The following is a 17,492-nucleotide window of genomic DNA, read 5'->3' on the forward strand; positions in this document are numbered from 1 at the left end:
TTTTTTATCTCCCACCATATCCATACAATTTCTAATCTTTTCTAACTCTTGTTGATATGAAATGCATCGAAAGTTAAGGGGTTAATCCTTGTCAACATTCAACAACATTGCTAGCATATGTGTTCTATGTGATGAGGTCATCGTCCTAAACCTTGCTCAAATACATATCTGAGGTCAAAGAGACTTCCATGACACGTTCCAGAATCCATGGGCTGAGGGACGGTTCCAAATTATCTATGTAAACTGCTACAGGTATCGTAGGGTACGAGGAACTCGCATCGACCATTTGTCCGAGTCACGAACCATCAACCATTAGGCCAAAAGGTGGGGGCCAAAAGAAGACTTGGTAGGCACAAATGGAAATTTTGCCAAAACGTTTACCTAACTAAACTAAAACATACTAAGGTAAATGTGAATTATTTGTGAGAAGACCGCGCACCAAAGCTTCTGGATGACCACATGGTCGACCATGAAGCCAATAGGAAGTAAATGGACCAAGAAGATGTTTTGATCATCAAGAACGTGGAAGAGCTTAAAGACTCAAGCCAAGAAGACTCTGAGGATGATACTCTACACCAAAGCCTACTCACCAAATAAACCAGAACGCATCAAAACACAGCCAAGCACCAACCTGGATCAAGACACATCCAAACTTGGCATTTTTTTCAATTTAAACGATTTATGCAGATAAGATGGACTATCCTGGTTGTTCCCAACGATAATTTATCCCATCTGACACCATAGTTTGAGGCAGCAAGATAAGTAATTTTCATTTTTTTATTTTTTTTTGGCAAACACATTCTTATTTTTCATTTAGAACATTATTTGTTCAAATGTCAGTTTTTTGTTTTCTTTTCTTTGCAGAAGTCTTGTTTGAATTTTTTTTCTTGAATATACCTCTGAAGAGCATATTAATAAGGCTCTGTGTAGCTTTGTCCAACACACTTTTATCATACATCAACAAAAATAACAGAGTTTAACCTAAGGTCCTAATGTTCTTGAATTTTGGGACTTTGTTCTTCGGTTGAGATTCACCTAGAGTTAAACCTTGTGCAGTATCATATATCCTTATAATTTTTGTGGTGTCATTCGATCAACCAGTAATCTCATCAATAATTCCAACAAAAAGTGAGATTCAACTCATTTCACAAGTTTTGTTTCCAAAAAATCTTGTGTCCCATCTTTCGTCCAGCCAACAATTAAGAAAGAGCACACTATTTTCACGATTTTCAAAGGCTCGCCATCGAGTCTTATATCACAGTGAATTTGATTTTGTAGGTGGTTTCATTAGTTTCAATGTCTAAAGAATTGAAAGTAGAGCGCACGAATGAATAAAATAGATTCAACGACATTCTAACAACTAGACAAAATCAAACACATATTTGAGATACAAATAAAATTGATAATCAAAATTAAACTACTTGTGTGGAAATAATTGATTTCCTGTTTGGCCCAATGCTGCTGAAAATTGTTAGAAGTTGTTTACCCGGATCACCGGATGGCTTGGGGCCGTTCATTCTTTCTAAATTCTAAGGTAAGTAATGAGATTAAAGACATCCCCAAAACACACGTCTAGACCACAAAAATCATGTTCTATTTTTCAGATACGATGCACAACAAACTCAGTCACAAATCAGAACAGACATACTCAATGTTTTTCGTTCAAACTTTCATATATGTTGCTATGATTCTTCTCTAACTATTCAGTCACGTCAAGGTGTACACACCTGAATTAATACAACAAAGGTACAACTTGTATTTTTGTGATCAGGTGGGTCAAATCACATCCAAGTTCTTGTTTGGATCGTAACATAGACAAATTGGGAGGATCTTAGCATAGATAAGGAAAGCAATAATTAGATTAAATTCGACCAAAAAAGCTCGATTCATACAGGTTCCTCTTCACTAAGTTAGAAAGAATGAATAGATGAATTATATCGAAGTTAAATAAAGCTATAGATGGACGGAAGCCCTCCAAATTTTCTATCTAAAATAACTAAGTATCTCTCTCTCCTTTCTACATGAACTGGTCCAAAGGGATCAGCATCACACTGATATCATCCGATGAGCCTCGTGAAGCCGAGAGATCAACAAGCTTCTTACAGGCGGCCAACAATGGCTTCTCCTCGGTTCCTAGGCAGAAGGGACGAGCAATGTCTACTGCTTCTTGGTTACTAACTTTGTCCCAGAGACCGTCAGATGCCAAGATCAAGAACTCATGGTCCTGCTCGATTCTCAACATCTTTGTCTCTGGTTCGGCTATAACCCATCTCTTGAGATGAGCATCACCTATCCCTCTTGACACAGCCAAAGATCCCTGAATCCTCCAAACACCGTGAAACGTATCAACGTATCCGCCCTGCACAAAAAATTGAAAATAATATTAGAAATCTAAACTTTCTAAATTAAAACGTTCTTTTTTTTTTATAAATAGAAATTGAACGTTTTTTTTAAATTAAACGTTTTTTTTAAAATTAAACGTTTTCATAAAACATAAAAAGTGAGATTCTCACCGTGGTTTCAATTCTTGTCCGTTCATCATCTCTACACGGACGGTGGTCGGAAGAAAGAGCCTCGGCGACGCCTCCAACGCTCATGACGGCGCGACAATCGCCAGCATTGGCAACCACGAGGTTCCCGTCGTCGAACATAGCCGTGACGCAGCATGAACCGCCTTTAACGTTTTTCTCGTTGAGAAACGCAGCGTCTGTGGCCAAGTAACCGCGTTTCACCGCGTCTGCGATCTCGGACTCGTCTCTCTTCTTATTACCACCAGCTACCGCTTCTAAAACGTTCTTGTCTAAGTTCTTGGCCGCAAACTCAGCCGCTTCGACTCCTCCGTGACCATCGTAAACTCCGAACATCGCGTGTCTGCGATCTCCTTGAAGATTGGTTATCGCGGAGAAGCGATCCTCCATGGCTTCTCTCCTTCCTCTCTTGCAGTAAACAGAATAACCATCGCCTTCCCTCTCCACCTCTCTACTCTCCTCCCTCGGCGTCGCAGCCGTATGCTCCAGCGTCGGAGCTACGAAACCACCTGTGGTAACGATCGGTATATCAAGCCTCGTCGGGCGTTTGCGTTTCAAAACCCCTCCGGGAGGAGATTGGTCGGTACACGACGTGGGAGCGAGACCGGTCGGAGGTTTCTGTAAACGGAGACGGAACGGCGAGTTGAGGGACGCCGCGGCGGACGAAGGAGAGGAAGAGAGGATGGAAGGTTTGTTGCAGAAAAGAGACGGAGACGGAGAAAAAACCGGAGAATTGCAGACGGCGACGGAACAAGACATCGTTTATGGGGTTTGATATGTCTCTTTGTTATAATGTCGACCTTCTTCTAGTCGTTGAGATTTCTGTTTAAGGAGAGAAGAAGAGGTTTTAAATATATACTGAGAGAGGAGAAGGTAATGAATGTTGAAGACTTTCCTTTTTGTTTTTGGAACAACTGTTGAAGACTTTCAAAGTGTAATAATAATTGAGTCCGTGTTTATCGAGCTCTTCTGTTTTCATTGACTTTTCAAAAGAATATGCCCCTTGCCACTTGTCCTTTTCACCTTCCACAAAAGAGATTATTCCGAGGAAACAATAAATAAAAAGTTAAAAGTAGAATTCTACGCTATTTTTGCTGACCAGATAATAAAATAATTTATCTTATCCTTTTTGTTGGGATAAAAAAAGGAAAAATTATTGCAACCCTTTTTTGGTGATTTTATTTTTAAAGGGGCATTTGCATGATAATACATGAATCGAAACATATTTAGTTTTCATGTCGGTGAACTTTTTAATTAGGTAACGTCAAGTACGCGTGCTGGGTAAGTTACCAACTTCGCCCTGACGTCGAGAGACCATCAAATCATCTTGTGTCAGGTAAGTCAGATGAAAGGCAGATATTGTCGCTGTTTCTCCCACTTGATAAGGAAAAGGCGTGCGAATAGAATAGCCCGTGAACTTCACTTTCCAGTTGGATAATAATAAAACCTACGTATAGATATATTGAAATTGCAGTTTAATTTGAAAATTAGGAATAAGGATGTGTGGTTAATGCAAACATGGTTTTGGATAACGTCAAATTGCAACGTAACAGTTTGTAACGTAATTTGTAAATCTTATGAAAATTTAATAAATAACAATTGTTCCGGAAAGACAAATTGAACTATAAGAGGATAATAATTTTAGTCAAGTTTGGTTAAAAGGTGAGAGGTCAGATTGTGTAAGAATCATACATTTGTTATTATTCAAGTAAATGAAATTTTGTTAATAGTAATGACGAAGGATATAACATTTGTTCGATATAAAGACTCGTTGAGGTTGAAATAACTCACATATTGCCATACAAAAGGCTTGATATTGGTCAGTTAATCTTATATGGTACACAACATTATTGGAATCCAAATTAGTAATATTATATTGATTCAATTAATATTTAACAAAAGACCACTGATACAACAATATAACATTAATCAAGAAACTGAACTTGACTTCGTTGATAAGATTTAGAAAACATTTTACAAGCAAATTTTAAAGTTGAAATTGGAAAAGATCTACTTCTTTAGGAAATAAAATAGTAAACCAGTAACCATAGCAAAATTAATTATTCTATTGTCACAACATAGCATAATTTAAGGTGCGTGATCTCCAACTGCATGAAAGTGAGAGTGATACTTTAAGAGTGGACATATTCAATGTCGTGAGTCTTACATAATAGGCTTGGTCATAGATATATGTTTGCAGATATAGGGTGTAGGGTTATAAATGGGTCTAAGGCAATATCAAACAGTATCGAATTCAAACAACACGATAAACCTAAATAATCTTAGTTTTATGTATATTCCATGCAATTACTCATTTTTAAATAGCTTTCAACTTGTATATTTTACAAAACATATTTTAACAATGAACAGTTAGAGATAAATTGTCTAAAGAGGTTGTATAAACATTTAATCATTTAGTACTTAAATGGTTTGGTTGAAAAGTGATTTTTGTCACGAAGTATCAGTTCTGTTTTAGTAGAATTTTTCTTTCAAGAAAATGCATAAAATATTTTATTTAGTTGATTAAAAATTATGTAAACTAATTTTTATATAAAAGCCAGTTTATGCTGAGTGAAGAAGAACACTTGTAGAAAATAATTGGCATTGCAAATGAGTAAGAAAAATCCGATGTAAAATGAAAGAAATTCAAGGAAACACAGCGAACCCAAAACTGGAACAATAAAGTAAGTTTTTTTTTTTTTTGATAAAAATATAGCATTTTTAAAGTAAGCATTTTCTTATGTTTTGATTTGTGAGGGTAATAGGGGCATTTAAAAGTAAGTCAGAAACAGTGAAACACGTCTAAAGGAAAGGAAGAGAGTGGTAAGCAAATAAACAAAGAATTTGGGCATGTGGTGGTTTAACGTATCAGTGTTAAAGAAGTGTTTGATTAATAACTCTTCACGTTTTTCAATTTATTTTTTAGTTTTTTTAATAATAAAAACAGATTCTAGGAACGTTGTCGGTCCGTTAGAGCTGATGAGTTGCAATTTGATTGGACTAGTTTCCTTTGTTTCTTGCTGGCCGCAGTCGCAGCTTCCTAGCAAGTGACCGTTTGTGGACTGAGAGGAGCCTTCTTTCTCTGGTTTCCATTTGATGACCGTTGTAAAATTAATCCTCAGTTCAGAGGAGGTCTTCTAATTAAACCTAACAAGTGTCTTCTAATGACATAAGCTACTTCTTTTTCCTTACAAAAACGGTATTTGATCGATTTATGTGCTGAAGATGAAACATTAGCATCCATATGGATCAGATGATCTAATTCTCTCCTAGCAACTTTTAAAACAATGCTTTAATTAACAAGCTACTGATCTTCAGTACCCAATACATATTCTTTTCTATGGTTTTTACCTAACACAGAAATTAATTCATCATTTGTATAGAATCGTGTCTAATAAAGTAACGCAATAAGCAAAAATGAATAAATTTATGACTCTATGCAGCATATTTGTTTGAATAGCCCAAACTAAAAGCCCATAATAATTGGACAGACTTAATTATAAACCTTTCATCAATGGTTTAGAACCCGACCCGACTCGTTTTATTTCTCCTCTTGCTTCTTTCACCGGAACTTCTTGGTTGATCTTGGAAATTTATCGACTCAACATTCTCTTGATTTTCTCAAGTTTGATCTGATCTCTCGTTACTTGTAAGCTTCTCCCCAGATTTTCTATATTTTTTTTCGTTTCTTGTTTCTTGATTTCTTTGCCACGAACTTATAGGGTTTGTGAATTGTGATGCTTGTTTTTTTTTTTGTGGTAGCTCTCTCTCTCCCTCTCTGTGTTGTCAAGGTTGTAGATTTGAGAACTTTTAATAGCTTCGTATTAGCTCTATATAAATTTATAATTTTAGACGAATTTTCTTCTGGCTTGAACTGCTGCATGTAAGGTGTTCGACGAAATTCCTCTTAGAAATTAAGCACTAGATAGAGAAGCTTCATCTTCCAAGTTTTAGTTTCTGTTTTTATTCATTTTGTTGAACAGTATAACATTATTTTTTTTGTCCTCGTTCTATGCTCTGTGTGGGTAGTTACACAAGCTCTCTTAAGCTCAGTGATCACATACCTACCTCTTTGTGAATGTGACCAAATCACATGTCTATACAAGTGACATCATTTTAGGTTTCTGAACAGACAGTAGTCCATGGCAAAGCATCACCCTGATCTGATCATGTGCCGGAAACAGCCCGGCATTGCTATCGGACGGCTGTGTGAGAAATGCGACGGGAAATGCGTGGTTTGCGACTCTTACGTGCGTCCGTGCACTCTGGTGCGTATCTGTGACGAATGCAACTACGGGTCGTTCCAAGGCCGGTGCACTATATGCGGAGGGGTTGGGATCTCGGATGCTTACTACTGCAAAGAGTGTACGCAGCAGGAGAAAGACAGAGATGGTTGTCCTAAGATTGTCAACCTCGGGAGCGCTAAGACGGATCTCTTCTATGAACGTAAGAAATATGGATTCAAAAAACGATGATCAATGTATGGGGGTTTCCCGATTACTGGATTTCTTATGCTACTATGTCTGTTGCATAAAACTAAACATGTATTGGGTGAAAAACCCATACATTATGCCTTCTTGTTCTTGATAATCTAGACTTGAGTTGACTTTATTGGACTTATCTTAGTGTCCCAAATGTTCTCTTGCATTGTGCATCGTGTTTGATTTCATCGCACCACAATTGAAGTAGGTATGTTCTTGGACTTTAAATCATGTCTTTGGTGGTGGGGGAGTTACGCCAATCTTGTTAATTTTGGTAGTGAAAATACAGAATCACTAAACTACATGTACCCTCAAATGCAGTCATGTTAAAACTTATCCAAACTGTGTTAGTTTAAGTAAATAAAATGGTATAGATTTGATTTGAACAATTTTGAAACTGAAATCTGACTGATTTGCGGAATTGTTGTGATTACTCGATTAGCAGATGTAATAGTGGTTAAATCATCATTCACTTATACAAATACAAACTTGGGGGTCTGTTTGAAATGTAAATCGTGCGTCTTTTTATTTCCAGTGGTTTGTTTACGAGTTTAAAATGAAAGATCACATGAACTAATGTGATTATGGGCTATCTCTTTTTCAGCTAAACCCACATTTTATAGGATAGATGGGCTTAAAAGCCTGTTAAGAATCGTATTTTTATTATTTTTTAAAAGTAGTAGCAGAGAAGAGAAGAAAAATGAAACTTCTCTTTCTGTCAGGTACAGTACAGATCTTCCGGACAGAGACGTATTCAAATGCTTCCAAACCTCAGGGAAAAATTCATAAACCAGAATCCATCACTTTGACCAAATACGAAGAAGAAGAAAGATGTTCTTGATCAAGAACCTCAGACGAATCTCGCCGACAACATCCTCGGCCCTGATCGGACTCAGAAACACCGCCGGATCATCCCGTTTCTGCACCGCTATGAATCATCAGCAACACCAACATGTCCAGTCTCCGGCTCCTAACGGATTGGATCGGAGTCGGTACTCAGAAGGTTTGGGAGCGACGAAGGAAGGGGAGAAGCCGAGGGTGGTGGTTCTCGGGTCGGGCTGGGCGGGTTGCCGTTTGATGAAAGGGATCGACACGAGCGTGTACGACGTCGTTTGCGTTTCCCCTAGGAACCACATGGTCTTCACTCCTCTCTTGGCTTCTACTTGCGTCGGCACTCTCGAGTTCAGGTCCGTCGCCGAGCCTATCTCTCGTATCCAGCCTGCCATCTCGAGAGAGCCTGGATCCTTCTTCTTCCTCGCTAACTGCTCTCGACTTGATGCGGATTCTCATGAGGTAATATTACTGTGGAATCATATGAATTAAGCATTTCTAACTGAACCGGAAAATTGGAATCGAACCGGATCCGTTTTGTTAGAATACCTGATTGGATTTTGCAGTATCCTAGACGCGTGTATTAGGCAATGTTAAAAGAACCATTTGAATTTAAAATATATTTAACCGGAAACCTTAACCTGAAAAGCTCATGCACACTTTCTTAAATGTCTTGTCATTGGTGGTGATAGGTTCACTGTGAGACTTTAACTGATGGCTTGAACACACTAAAGCCATGGAAGTTCAAGATAGCTTACGACAAGCTTGTGATAGCCTGCGGTGCAGAGGCCTCCACTTTTGGAATCAAGGGAGTTCTGGAAAACGCCATCTTCCTCCGTGAGGTTCACCATGCTCAGGAGATTCGCAGGAAGCTTCTTCTTAACCTCATGCTCTCCGATACTCCTGGTAAATAATAATAAACAAAGAATGTATCTATCTATCTATCTATCTATCTCCTGATAATTAGCACATAACACTTTTTTTGTTTTAAATTAGGAATATCGAAAGAGGAGAAACAGAGGCTGCTCCATTGCGTTGTGGTTGGAGGTGGACCAACTGGTGTAGAGTTCAGCGGTGAGCTCAGTGACTTTATTATGAAAGATGTTCGTCAACGGTATGCTCATGTGAAGGACGACATTCATGTTACTTTGATAGAGGTTTGTCTGCTTCTTCAGATTCCTCCTTTATGTGTGTTGAATCATTTCACAATTGTCTCTTGTCTTATGTGATTGATTATTTACAGGCCAAGGATATACTTTCCTCGTTCGATGATCGTCTCAGACGCTATGCTATCAAGCAGTTGAACAAAGTGAGTTCATTTATAACATATGGAATGCTTTTTTTTTTTGCTCATTTTTATGGAGTTTTCCTTCATATACATTATTATTAGTCTGGAGTGAGGTTTGTGCGTGGGATTGTGAAAGATGTGAAGCCGCAGAAGCTAATCCTTGACGATGGCACTGAAGTTCCCTACGGACTCTTAGTATGGTCCACTGGTGTAGGTCCTTCTCCTTTTGTTAGTTCTCTTGATTTTCCAAAAGCTCCTGGTGGAAGGTTAGCTCGTCAACATCCCTACCATTAGACCTTTTTTTTTGCTAAAAATGTTCCTCAACGGCTAGACTTTTTGTATAGAATTGGTATTGACCAATGGATGCGTGTACCTTCTGTACAAGACGTCTTCGCCATTGGTGACTGCAGTGGATATCTTGAGACCACTGGAAAACCTACTCTCCCTGCTCTCGCTCAGGTAAGATAGATAAGTTTCGTAATCGTTGGTTGTTCATACCTTCTCATTGTCTTGTTTATACTACGTTGTTGCTCAATTAAGGTAGCTGAGAGAGAAGGCAAATACTTGGCGAATCTACTAAATGAGATTGGGAGAGCCAATGGAGGACGAGCCAACAGTGCTAAGGAGATTGAACTTGGAGTTCCTTTTGTGTATAAGCACCTTGGAAGCATGGCAACGATCGGTAGATACAAAGCCCTAGTGGACCTCCGCGAGAGCAAGGTAACAAATATGAAATATTTAATTTGACTATGATTCACCTCGTGAAACAATGTGGTTGAGAGAGAGATTACTTGGGCAGGACGCAAAGGGGATATCAATGACTGGTTTCGTGAGCTGGTTCATATGGAGATCGGCGTATCTGACTCGAGTCATCAGCTGGAGAAACCGCTTCTATGTTGCTATCAACTGGTTCACTACTTTCGTCTTTGGCCGTGACATTAGCCGCATCTGATGTGAGTGTCCGAATCCACCGGTGTTTTGACCTCGGTCTGCTTTACACGTCGTCGTTTTGTACAAAAGTACAATAACATAACCTTCCGAAAACACAAGGTTTTGAATTTTTTTTTCGTTTTGTGGTTGCTACTTGCAGTGCCGGTCCGGACCAATGTGGCACCTAAAGCAAATTCAAAAATAATGACCCCATAAATATAACTAAACTTGCATTTTTGATATGGTATCAAAATATCTGGTACTAAACTTCAATTGTTTCCAAAAAAAATAAAATGTAAGACAAATACCTTTTTTTCTCGCAAAACCCTTGATCAACTTTGAATAACCACATTTTAGATGTTTTGTATTCCATTGATAATTCATTTGATTGATTCTTAATTCTATTTTAAGTTCTTATAGAAATTAAATAAGAAGAAGAAGATAATAAACTGTATAAAAAGCAATACATATGATAGAAGGTTAACATTAACAATAATTTCATTTTGAGAAATGTCTCCCAGAATATTAGAACTCAATTTAGGATATTTTGTATTTTTATATTGTAGAAATTTTTCATTAAATATAAAATTTACAAAAAAGACAGATAAAAAAAACATGGTTTTGCTAGAAAAAAAAACTAAGTTGTAAAAAGAAACTACGTTGTTAGAAAAGTTAACCAATTTTTCATGTCAAATCGTCATTAATTTATCCAAAATGAGTTATAAAATAGAAAGGAAAAAATAATATGGTGGGAACAGGGATTGAGCTAGTCACAAGAGTGTTTATGCTGCAGAACTCAAACCGTTGAGTAGAAGTCACATTACGTTTACTTGGCGCCCTATAAACTATATAAAGCTGTGGCGCCTAAAGCCACTGCCTTAACTGCTTTACCCCAGGGCCGGCCCTGGCTACTTGCTAGTAATATATTTGGGTTGTTGCGGTTTCGTTAGAAGGAAAAAAAGAATATTTCAGAGTTTTTTTTTGAGAAAGAATATTTCAGAGTTAGGCATTAAGCATCCTGAAAAATAATTATATGTGTTTTTGTTATATTTGGATTGCTAGAAAGATACCCTAAAGAAATATAATTTAAAGTTTCGAATTAGAAAACATTAATTAAATAACTAGATTTTCATCCGCTCAACTGCGCAAGTGTTTTTTCAAATTGATTTGATGAAATTGTAAATTATGTTGGTTGTGTATTTTGGTTTTGCATCGTGAAACAATCAAATTGATTTGTTAGATAAGTAAATTACAATTTGATAATTCTATATAAAACATAATTTTTAAGTGTTTTGTTTGTAAAACATATTCACTTTTGTAGAACATATGTACTCTGTTTTTTAATATATGATGTTTTAGAGAACTTTACATTTTAAATTAGATGACATTTTCAATTTTTAATACAATTTTTTTTCTTTTTTATTTTTATATTCTTCAGTTACTATTTTATTTGTTGAATTATGATTTGGTGAATAGTTAATGATGTTTTTGGTTAGTTAAAACATAAATTAATTTTTTTCTTTAATTTGAGTGAACAAATCTAAATTTTAAAATAAGAAAAATGGAAATAGTGTCATTTAGTTTTTGTCAAAAAAGTGTCATTTAGTTGATTATATATATTAGTACATCTATATTTGTAAATACATTTGCTTCACAGACAATAATATGCTAAACATTTGATAAAAATTGTTAATAGTAAAGAACAATCACATGTTGTGATACCCCTTTGATATCATCAAAATAATAACATTAATCATATGTCATGGTTGCATAACATAATACTAAAAATAATAGAATATATATATATATATATATATATATATATATATATATATATATAATTCATATAATTATGATTGCATAACATATGAATTTTTTTTGTTAATAATGTGACCTACAAAATAATTATATATGTTGTTAATAATTATTAGATTAATAGGTTAAAATTATAAATCAGTTTGTATATTTAACTATATATATTTTTTAATTATATTTAATTTATTACTCTTGAATACATATTTTTCAGTGTAGCATATATTAACAGCAAGCAAATTTGAGAATCTCCTTAAATATATTATATTGTTGATTTTATTAAGACAATTAATAAGATATACTTATGATTATATTTGCTATAAGCCTAAATGCTACGACAATTAAATCTGATGATTTTCTAAGAGATGGTCCAAAATAAAATATCACACATGAAAAAAAGTCGTGACTTCTGTTTTTAATATACAAGATTAGATCGCGACCCGCACAATCGTGCGGATTTCATTTTCTATACTAAATCATTTTAGTTAATAAAACAAAATTTATCAATAAATTAATATAGGTTAGTATTATGTATTATCTAACTCTATTATACATGTGTTTATGTGATTTATGATATTATTATTATAAAAATTCAAATTTTGTACTCTTGTAACAAATTTGTTTTGAAAACATAATTACGTAACAGTACTATTTTACATATTTTTTTATTTCTAAATTTGTAATATATATAAAATTTAAATCAAATTTGGACCTACTATTAAAAACTAAATCAAATTGGTAACAGATAATTTTTTGGGATACTGCTAAAACATCAAATTTTTAACACACTATCATATATTATACCTGTGAAATATTATGATATAATTAGTTATTCTATAATTCAGATTTAGTGTATATAATTTCTTTTATAAACGCAGTACAGATTACTTCAACCCATTTGGTATAGTGTTCGTCGTTAGTCTAAGAGATTAGTCAAAATTTTGTTTATATTGCATGTTCAGAATAATAATAATAATAGGATAATGTATTGGTCAACGGACTGGTTTGATAATGGTTTACATCATGGCTATTTATAAATTTATTTTACATTTAATAAGGATTAAAAATCGGTTATGTTTACCATTCCGGCTTTGTAGGAGTTGATGTTTATACTCCCTCCGTCCCATTTTAAGCGGTGTTTAAGGTTTTTGCACATATATTAAGAAAATACAAACTTTTATATAATTTATCTTGGTAACATAAAAATATCATTAAATAAAATTAGTTCAACCAATAAGAAAAAAACTTAGCATTTTATAATTGGTCAAAAAGTTCAAAGGATATTAAATTCTACCTACAATAGTGAGAACATCACATAAAATGAGACAAAAACAAAAACCTAAAACACCACTTAAAGTGGGACAGAGGAAGTATTAGTTATGATATATTATTAATTCATGTTATTAGTAATAAATGAATAACTGATTTTTAGTGAGGATCTATTTTTTTTAAAAAAAAATCACACATGAATCAAGGTTGTGGTTTATGTTTTAATATATAAGATTAGAAAATATTATATCTATTTTTAGTAAGATATTTTAAAAAACTTTTTGTATCAAATTAGAATGGATGGTGTTTTGATTTTAATGTAAAATTTATTAGTTTTCTTGTGTTTTGATTTTAATGTTAAATTTATTAGTTATTTATAATATATGATTCATATTACACAGGTTGTATTGTAGATATCCTGAAACATCAGAAATATAGGTAAGTAGTAAATTTTGATTCGCGTGTCCGTATATATTGTTATTTTTATTTTATAAACTATTTATATTTTAAATATATAAATTATTTGAATGTTTTAGGTTCCTACGAATATATCCGGATTCGGAAAGATCTGATTCAATCAATTTTAAAACTCGAAAAACATGATGTTTAATAAACCAATTAATTCAAATGGGTATTAAATGTCTATGTCTAACTGATTTTGTAAAAAAAAAAGTATTAATCGATTTAAATTTCGATCACGAATGGAGCAATTTCATTCAAACTTGTGAAATTATTATAGTTACATTTAAAATAAATAACATCAAATTATGATAATAAGTACAATTAATGAAATAGCTTGCAAAGGTGAAAAGGAAAAATATAATAAAACACCTTAATATATAAGTTATGTTTCGTATTTGTAATAAATGCTCTCAAATTAGTTAAAAACGATAATAAAAATATAGTTACAATTAGTTACAAATAACTAAAAATATGTAAGAAATAATTTTAAAATAGGCAAATATTACTTTTTACTTCAGTTTTAATAGAAATAATTAATAAAATAGTTAGAAAACGTGAAAAGGGAAAATATGAAGAAAAAAAAGAAATTCATGTTTCATACTTTGTAATAAATGCTGTCAATTAATTAGAAAATGATAATAAATGAAGTGATTAAAATTAGTTAAAATTTTATAAAGAACTATTTAAAAACAAGTAACTACTATTATTTTGTATTTAAGTTTTAGAAAGAAGAGATGTTGAATATTGGATCTTATATATTCACATGTTCATGTAAGTTGCCACGTAGGCTCATGTACTATCTATCTCCAAGCGTATTCTTTAATGCAACTCAACAAACAATGTTGTCTTCTTATTCATTCTTTCTAAAAAGTCTTTGTTGTTTGTTATTCTTAAAACTATAAAAGCTTTTGTTTTTAAAATCGTTTTACACGGATAAATAATGCAAAATGATAACATTTTAAGAAATGGTAATGTCATGTACAGTTTGCGAAAGGAGAAGATAGAGAACAAATGGCAGTGAGAAAATACAATAATGGACAATTGGCTTGTCGTTGGCTGTGCACCCAAAAAAAAAGACTTGTCGTTGGCCTGTCTAAAAGGCCATCTCGAAAACATATCAAAACATCAAATTTGATATATTTTACTTTTTAACAAAATAATAAAATTGTTATCATTTTTTAACTTAATTAAATGGTTATCATCCAACTAAATTTAGTATATGATGTAAATAATGTTGCACTATTATTAATGTAAAACTATTTATCACACCAAATCTTTAAAATATTTTACTATACTTCACTTAGTAATATAGTTCAATTATTTTTTTTATAACATCAAATTTTATTAATGGATGGAATGTATATGATCCTTGTGTAGCAAGGCATGTAGATAGTTCGGTACATAGAAATTGAATTTAAAATCAGAATCCACTGGAAGCTTTTTTGCTAGACAATCTTTTACAAAGTTCAAATTTGTAGCTAAACACTCAATTATTATTATTATTATTATTAATTAGTTCAAATTTGTAGCTAAACAAAAATATTTGGTATTATTTTATTTTAAAATTATTTTTTTACATAATATGTGGTCTGAGTATACTAATTGTGAAAATTGGTTTAATTCAATATGTTTTTGAGAATTTGTATAATATAATTTGTAAGACGTGAGAATGCGTATGTATTTAAATAAAGACCTTAAATCAACTGTTTTCTCTCATCAAAAGTAAGAAAAAACGATTTCAACTCCAAACTCATGATGCTATTTTAGAAAACAATTACCTCTTATTCATCTTTTTTTTTTTTTGAAACATTACCTCTTATTCATCTAGTCCACGTTTTTAATGCATATATGTAAATATAAGAAAGTGACCAAATGTGTGAAATAGGTATGCCGGCAAAAGCAGGACTATGACTTTACTTTTCAGCTCTATTAACCTTTGCTTATATTTTCCCCCAACCAACTAAGATATACATACCTTTGTTTACTTTTGTCGCCATTGGCTAGAGAGTCAGTGTGAACTTAATGATTCGGGGAGGCAAACTCATTACTAAAGGCATCATTATCAGTGGATTTTTATAGCTGAGTTTTTTGGACATAGATTACTAGTACTCCTTCTATTTTTAGATGACGTTTTTAGAGATCTATTTTTATTTCACATTACATGACGTTTTCAATTTTCACTATAAACTTTATAATTTTATGATATGTGATTGTTTATATTCAGTTGATTTTTTCTATTGGTTGAATAATTGTTAGTTATGTAGTTTTAAATTTTTTGTTTTACTTTTATTTAATTAGTATATATATTTTTCTAGTTTTATTAATTAATGAACTAAATTTAAATGTAAAAATTAATATATTTAATAAATGTAAATGATACATAATGAAACAAAATGTAAAAGCTAAAATGATATTTAATATGAAACAGAATCAATATAAAAAAGAAACAAAAGTGTTTTATATAGACATAAATTTAAAACTGAAGCGTATTCTCTCTTATACTGAAGACATGCATTCTTTTTGTGAGAAACAACAAACACAAATTAACTTTGAAGAAAGCAAAAATAATTAAGAAAGCAAAATGTGTTGAGGCAAATGTCTGTTTAAAATTTGTCAACTGATTATGTCAATGAATAAATTTATAAATTTTTGGATTCAAATTTTTATTAGCTTCAAAATTCTGATTTTTTACCTTTAGAAAAATATCATTATGCTTATAAAATTATTTTTAATCATAAAAGGTACTGTACCACGGAACTGAAGGCTTCCGCATCTCATAGATGCCAATTTTGACTATAAATCTATCATTTATGTGACTACAAATGTAATATTAGTCATCGATAGGAATATGTGTTGTTGTAAGATGCCTGATCATTTATTAATTGGCATAAGCAAAAAATATACTGTTTTATAAAGATATACTCCTTCTGTTTAGAAAAATTCATATTTGAAAAAAAAATTGTTCATTTTCAATGTATTAATTAATAATTTATTGTAAATTTCAAAAATATAATTGTGGTTATTGAAAATTGGATAAAAGTTATGGAGAATAGTTAGTTACAAAAATAATGCATTGATAATTATTATTTTTTACTATCTAAAACAAATATATTTTTGAAATATAGGGAGGGAGTATGTTTTAAAAAAAATAAAATTTCAAAAAAAATATATTTTTATTTTTTTCATTGATTTATCAACTAATAATGATTAGTTGTAAACTTCAAAAAAAATGTTATTTTGATAATCACAAAATTATACATTAAATACTAAATCTTAATATATATTTTATTAATATATGTGAAAAAAATAAAACATGTCCTCCCTCCGTTTAAATATAGTTGTTTTAGAGTATAATTTTCGTTTCAAAATAAATGTCGTTTTAATTTTTTTCAAAATTTATTAATAATATTTTATAATTTATTTTTATAGTTAAGATATGATTAGGTCTGTATGTAATGATGTTTTTATTTTAGAAATATATATAAAAAAAATTCTTAATATGTGTGAATAGAAAACAACAACTTAAATAAAACGGATATAATATCATTTTGAAACGACTATTGATGAATAGAAAAAAAAGTGGAAATCTTGAACGAAAAATGTCATTGTCTAGGTCAAATAATTAATTGGATAATTATATATATAAGAAAACAGAGCCATTGTATGTTCAGGAACAGAAGACAACGTGTTTCGTCGTTAAAACGTGTGCACGTACAACATCCCATCTTTCTTTTCTTGTCCAAAGCCATCGCTCTTTTTCTCATTTTCATCTAATTATTATGAAAATTTGGTTTAATTTCCGCCTGACAGAGTAATAGTATCTTTGAAAAATATGCTTTGTTAGATATTAAATCATACATGTAAATAGTTTGTGAAGTTGAAGAGACGTTT

General features: G+C 32.4%; 3 protein-coding genes across 5 annotated transcripts; 2 read left to right on the plus strand and 1 right to left on the minus strand.

Moving 5' to 3' along the window:
• Window positions 1–1,839: 1,839 nt before the first annotated feature.
• On the minus strand, window positions 1,840–3,381 carry LOC130509709 (probable protein phosphatase 2C 25). Its single transcript, XM_057005892.1, has 2 exons — window positions 2,514–3,381; window positions 1,840–2,359 (listed from the first exon to the last, which is right to left on the minus strand). Exons 1-2 carry the CDS (start codon window positions 3,285–3,287, stop codon window positions 2,018–2,020), a joined length of 1,116 nt encoding a protein of 371 aa, XP_056861872.1. The 5' UTR covers window positions 3,288–3,381; the 3' UTR covers window positions 1,840–2,017.
• A 2,643-nt stretch (window positions 3,382–6,024) lies between these two features.
• On the plus strand, window positions 6,025–7,139 carry LOC108845955 (PHD finger-like domain-containing protein 5A). 3 transcript variants are annotated; one of them, XM_057004930.1, is made up of 2 exons: window positions 6,025–6,177; window positions 6,649–7,139. In XM_057004930.1, exon 2 carries the CDS (start codon window positions 6,671–6,673, stop codon window positions 7,001–7,003), a length of 333 nt encoding a protein of 110 aa, XP_056860910.1. In that variant the 5' UTR covers window positions 6,025–6,177; window positions 6,649–6,670; the 3' UTR covers window positions 7,004–7,139. The 3 variants fall into 3 exon arrangements, with proteins under 3 accessions (XP_056860910.1, XP_056860911.1, XP_056860913.1); XM_057004931.1 differs by having other exon boundaries at window positions 6,030–6,177; window positions 6,661–7,139; XM_057004933.1 differs by having other exon boundaries at window positions 6,038–6,177; window positions 6,635–7,139.
• Window positions 7,140–7,694: 555 nt separating this feature from the next.
• LOC130509198 (internal alternative NAD(P)H-ubiquinone oxidoreductase A2, mitochondrial) lies at window positions 7,695–10,293 on the plus strand. The gene is made up of 8 exons (XM_057004929.1): window positions 7,695–8,302; window positions 8,533–8,746; window positions 8,837–8,997; window positions 9,084–9,149; window positions 9,231–9,394; window positions 9,473–9,587; window positions 9,669–9,848; window positions 9,928–10,293. The coding sequence occupies exons 1-8, from the start codon at window positions 7,841–7,843 to the stop codon at window positions 10,078–10,080; spliced, it is 1,515 nt and encodes a 504-aa protein (XP_056860909.1). The 5' UTR covers window positions 7,695–7,840; the 3' UTR covers window positions 10,081–10,293.
• Window positions 10,294–17,492: the final 7,199 nt, after the last annotated feature.

This window comes from Raphanus sativus, chromosome 3, assembly GCF_000801105.2.
Source record: "Raphanus sativus cultivar WK10039 chromosome 3, ASM80110v3, whole genome shotgun sequence".
Classification (NCBI taxonomy): domain Eukaryota; kingdom Viridiplantae; phylum Streptophyta; class Magnoliopsida; order Brassicales; family Brassicaceae; genus Raphanus; species Raphanus sativus.